Genomic DNA, 5,783 nt, shown 5'->3' with positions numbered 1-5,783 from the left:
TGCTCTTGCACATTTCCTTTGGCTGAATTGCATAAAATGTGTTGCTTACTAGTACTTACAACTTATATTGTACTCAGTATCTTCAAAGTAATTTTTAAGCATTGATTTCTTTTCATCAAGCTGGAAGACAGGGTGGGTAGGAATCACACTGATGATGCAATGGTATCTTCAGTGAAAATTTGAGTTGGGGAGGAAAATATTCATGAAGATAAGCTCAACCAAAAGTTGAGGAACAGAGAAATCTCTTGCTAAGATTATTCTACTCTTATATCTCACAGTTCCTGTCACAGGTTACAATGTGACTGGAAAAAGGAACAGTACTCCTATTCTGACTCTAGCTTTACAGTGTAATTATTAGTGTTCAAGTTTTATTTTCAGAGATGACTAGAGGATTTAGGAGGCAGATTCTGCTGATTATTCTGCATGAATTAGGAGCAAGAGAAGCTGGCTCAGCTCTGGAAAGCACTTGAGAATGTTCCTGTTTTGGATACAGTTTTCCCCAAACTGCTTGCTTCCTTTAAGATTCAATATCAATTTTTTATGCTAATCCCACTGTTTCTCCATTCACTAGAATTGCAAGTTGCCCTAGAGTATGTCTTTCCTGGATGTTCTACAGAAAATTAGAAGTAAAGTTGTGAACTTTTTTCCAATCATACAGAATCAGTGGATGGACATTTGATTTGTTCGGTAGTAAACAAGCTCTTCATGACATGGGTTTGCAGATGGATACTTAATAACATTGGCCATTTTTCTAAAGGAAGGGAAGATGATGATGATGATGATGATGACATTCCCTTCCATGTTGCTATTGTAGGTCTTCTCTGTAGTTTCCATTCCCATATTCATGCTTCTCACGTGAACTAGTTTGGTTGCTTGCTGTGGTCCATGGTCATTCATGTGTTCCTTGTACAGAAACAGCAGAAAAATTTAACAGAAATCTCAGCCAAGCCTTCCTTAGAGTTTGGAGAATTCCTGTCACCTGAGAGTCTGCAGGGTGTTCAGTAATTTCTGATTCTTCAGCCAAGACACAAGTTGTCTTGGGGTCTTATGATTTCTGGTATTGATGCAGCACTGACAAGGCCAAGGATCACAGTCTTTTCATTCAAAAGATAGACCCAACTCCCTGCAGTTCCCAGAGTGAGACATGCTCTTCTATGAATATGCAGGACTGTGGTTATCTGAGGAGTTTAGTTTTTTTCCATGACTAGAGCTAAAAGAAAATTTCAAGCTCTTTTCATAAGCTTTCTCTTTTAGAGAGAAACCTTGCTTAAATTGCCTTAAATTTTACAGTACATATACAGCACTGTAGTAATAAACTACCCAGCAACCCACAATGGTGTTAAAGACCTGAAGTTGAACCTAAATACACATCACTGCAAACTATAAAAATGAATCCTTCATCCAGTTACAGTGAAGGACAGCAGTAATTTTGTTCTGTGATTAAAGTGACCCTAAATCATTTTATCCACCACAAAATGACTGGTGTAACATCTGCTGTCAGTGAGCAGGCCACTGGCTTTAGAAGGCAGCAAGTCTTACCACATCTGGCAGCACTTAATTAAATGCTGAGAAGCATTCTGCCCGAGATGGGTGTTGACAATCTCTAGGAGTGAAGGCACCTACCCACCAGACAGAAGAGCTGCATAACTGAAAAGTAAAAATTCAGAGTGAAAGAAAAAGAAACTAAATCAAGAAGTTGACTAGTAAGTATGAGATGAACCTGTGTAATAACAGTAATTCCAACTCTCTGTGTTTTCCTTAGCATGTGAGTGTTTTTATCCACTTGGTGATCAGGAAAACCACAGATAGTTGTCCAAAAATCTACTCCAACTCACTAGGAACAAAAGTAGTACTTTGTGTTCAATGAAACAGAAGCAATGAAGGAAGGAAGAAACACATGAAATCTTTTTTCATGTTACTGAAAAGTGCGAGAAATGGTAATGTGAGGACAGACCACCATCGCCACCCCCCTCAAAATAAAAAATAAGTTCACAATATACAAAGCAAAAGCACTGTGGGATATAGCCAGACACAGTAAGAATATCAGGAAAGAAGTGATGGCAAATCTCTAGTGGCTACTTCTGGAAAGCTAAAGGACTTTTATTTTTGTATTATTAGCATTTTATCACTAGCTGATTAAAAATATTTAGGATAATATTTTGAAAATTAATGGAAAAAATATGACAGTCAAAGAAAAATAAAGAAGAAAACTCATAGCTGTACAGCTTAGGTGCATGTAGAATATTAAGGTTAGGTGACCACAAAAGATCTGCAAATTTGACCTTCAGACATTGAAAACATTTGCAAATACTGAATAGAGAGACACGCAAGTAAGTATTTGGGAAGATTCAAACATGTGGGAGTGAACATGTTTTTCCAAAACATAGGTCATGCTTTTAAACATGATTATTTTCTCCAGGGACCTTGCAATGAACTTTTGAGCTGAAGCATAAGCTTTTTACTCTGCATGAAATTGGTAGTTTTGGCAGTATGTTGTGGATGATGAAATTGAGTAATGGAAAAATAGTTCTTGTCCCATAGCTGATCCAGGCTGATCAGAATAGACAGCTGTGTGAATGTGTGATGAGTCTGGATCCGATCACCTCTCTTTGGACAAACAGGATTTGTAAAATGTGGTATAAAATTTGGTGGCGTGTCATTCCAAAAGAAGAAGATGTGATTTACAGGTGCAAAGCCTGATGGGTTTCTTCTAATTAAACATCAAAAACTATTGTAAAATAGCATTTCAAAACCAGGTGTGTTGTGCTGTGTTTTAGACATTAGATTCCGAGATGGACATCAAAGTAGTTGGGAAGGGAAATTTTAATGAGAAGTGCTAAATTACTGCAGGGTTGAGGTTGCTCAAAACTTGTATGGAAAGCTCAGAACAGTGTTTCTGCACTAGCAGGTGATGCTCTAGGGAGGGCAAAGAGAAGATGGGTTTTTGCAGAGGTGTTGAGGGCAAAGAGAAGATGGGTTTTTGCAACAATGGGTTCTAACACTCAGCAGCAGCAGCACAGACTGGGCTATCAATTCAGGAAGGCACAGAAGTTACTGACAGAATTAGAAGCTGAAAACAAGCATATTTCAAGTCAGATGTTTACAGGGCAACGTTTGATGGAGTGTGAGGTAAGGCAGGCAGGTATTCTTTCTTGAAACTCATTTTTTTAACGGGCTTTCTCTTAGGTTAAATTAGTGCTGTGTAGTGTGCTGGTCCATTTTCAGCTGGAAGCAACCTGCTTATTAACAACAGCAGAACTTCTTCGAAGCTTTATTGCTGTTCTTTACCCTTCACTGTCTTGTCCTTGTTCTGCCTGAGCAGAGGCTATCAATTTAACTGAAGTGGTTTACAGTCTCAATTAAACCTGCAGTCTGTAAAAAATACTTGCTTTTTATTTCGTAAGTCAGCAGTCAAGCCCACGTTGCCCAGAGCAGAAGTTAGCACAGGCTGAGGTTGGATGTGGAGCATTCTGAAGCTGCACACTAATAAATCTTGTAATTGGCTTGGTAGCTTTTATGAAGCATGAATCTAGTAATTTCAGTGCTCTAAAATCCAGGGATTGCCATAACTGAAATAAAGTCATACCTTATAAGTCACTAATAAATAACATTTGACAACTGATTAAATCCTAATCAGATTTGCTGTACATGATTTCCTAAGAGACTTTAATAATTTACAAAGTGCTGCAACACTTTTCTGAATACTTTTAATTATATGGACAGACTTCATTTTTGTTTATATATTTTTAAGCAAAATGTACTACTATAATACAGTATCTTTCTCTGCTTCAGTATTACAAAATGAACTTGTACTATTATCAGGTGTATTAAGATATAATTGGTATTCCATCCTTTGCTAGATTATCTCCTGTTATTTTGTCTTTTCATCAGATTGTTAATTTGTCTTGATCTATTAATTTAATAAATTATTTTAAGAGTATTAAGATAATCTATGAAGTAATATATAATCTTTCTGAGTGCAAAATGTTTCAGTTTTAAAGGGAAGTTATATTTTTCCTAGAAAATCTCCTAGTACTGTATTTAAGGCTCTTAACCTTTTTAGTTTCACAGTCAGCCATTGATTCTATTTGATTTCAACATGCAGACATTGTTGACTGTATAACTAGAAACAGAGTTATGTCTATCAGAAAACTTGATCAAGAAGTTGACATGGTTGTCTACAGAGCTGCAACTCCTAAATTTTAGGTTGATGTGAATGGAAACCGAGATTGAGTGGTGTCATGAGTGGTGTTCTGCGTGTTTAAAAATAGGGGGAGAAGAGTGTAACCTCTTTTTAATGCACTCATACTTGAAGAGTGATTTTACTGTGACAAACTCAAAAAGTACATTTTTATTTGTCAGGTGCTTAAGAAAATTATTGACTTGAACACTTTGAAAGGTCATTATTTTTAATGCAGTAGTGCACAAATTGTGCAGCTGTGTCCAGATAAGATGGTATGTGTTCCATCCTGAAAAGTTTCAAAGAAAAATGAAGATAGTTTAAAATAGTAATGCAAATTAATAGGTTTTGTTAGTTCCTTCTTTTTGTTTTGTGCCTTTCCTTAAGAGCCATCCCTGGGATAATATTATATGAAACATGCAGTTGTAAAATTATGCCCAGTTACTGTTGAAAGTGCTTTGATCATTGTTGAGTCATGCTGACTGAAAGAGTCCACAGGTTTATGTATAAAAAAAGTGTTTGCAAATTTTCTCTTCTTATTTAACCATTGTCTGCATTTTTACAGGAATTTTGGTGAAAAAATTGCTGAGAGATGTATGCACTTGATTTAAATTCATTATGTTGCTGTTGTTACTATCTGTTCAAGAAACACTTTAAAGTTGTTACGTACTCACTGAACAGTTCTAGGTGGTGTCCTGTTTTCATATGCTTTAACAGGCACAGATATATTTTTTAAAGCATTGAGTTAAAAACAAGACAGAAAAAAAAAGAACCTAAATGAAGGTGTTTTTTTTCTAATTCCACAGGTACAGAGTTGTGGTATCGTATCCTCCTCAGAGTGAAGCAGAACTTGAACTGAAGGAAGGTGACATTGTTTTTGTACACAAAAAACGTGAGGATGGCTGGTTCAAGGGCACTCTGCAGCGCAACGGCAAGACTGGCCTTTTCCCAGGCAGCTTTGTAGAGAACGTTTGAGAAGATTCATTCCAAGAGCTTCAGATCATACTGTACTGTAAAATAGCACAAATATTTTGCCAGAAAAAGCACAGTCATGAAATATTTTCAAATGACTGTAATGCAAACAAAAGAATCTACATATTTTTACAGTGTCTATAGCACAATTACACCAGCGAACAAAGAAGATGAAGGCATCTGCTGGTTTTATCACTTTGAATTCTTAAGTGTGATGTGTGCCTTGTACTGTCTGATTTATTATATAGAGGAATTTTTTTCCCCAAGTATGTTACATAAATGAACAATTGTTTACAAGGCTGTAACTAATTTATTCTTTTTTTTTTTAAACTTGAATTTTGTGTAATAGCTAAAATTCTTGTGACTATGATTTTAACAAATTATTAATTTATAAAAGAATAACTAAGGGGAAGCTGGATTCTCTCCTTATGAGCAAGCAATTATATCTGATAAAGAGCCTCCTGTTTATCCTCTGGACATTTTTCCCCTGCTGTGTCTGACAGTGGAGTAAGTCTCTGTTGTATGAGTTAATGTTGAGTGGTGGTGATGTGGCGTCAAATAGAATTTGCCAAATGGGGAAAAAAATGTGTATTTTCTTCTTTGGACAGAGAAAAAAAAGTCAGTGGTGTTC

General features: G+C 36.2%; 1 protein-coding gene across 1 annotated transcript in view; it reads left to right on the top strand.

The window, feature by feature from the left end:
* Nucleotides 1-5,409, top strand: part of SH3RF1 (SH3 domain containing ring finger 1) — an 84,131-nt gene extending 78,722 nt beyond the window's left edge. Inside the window, exon 11 of the mRNA XM_009071779.1 lies at nucleotides 4,987-5,409. Coding sequence (XP_009070027.1) covers nucleotides 4,987-5,155 — 169 coding nt within the window. The 3' untranslated portion in view covers nucleotides 5,156-5,409. The remainder of the gene's footprint in view (nucleotides 1-4,986) is intronic.
* The last annotated feature ends 374 nt before the right edge of the window (nucleotides 5,410-5,783 follow it).

Source organism: Acanthisitta chloris, unplaced genomic scaffold (genome assembly GCF_000695815.1).
Source record: "Acanthisitta chloris isolate BGI_N310 unplaced genomic scaffold, ASM69581v1 scaffold12753, whole genome shotgun sequence".
In the NCBI taxonomy this organism is placed as follows: domain Eukaryota; kingdom Metazoa; phylum Chordata; class Aves; order Passeriformes; family Acanthisittidae; genus Acanthisitta; species Acanthisitta chloris.
The sequence above is the reverse complement of the archived record's forward strand: the minus strand, read 5'-3'. Positions and strand labels throughout refer to the sequence as shown.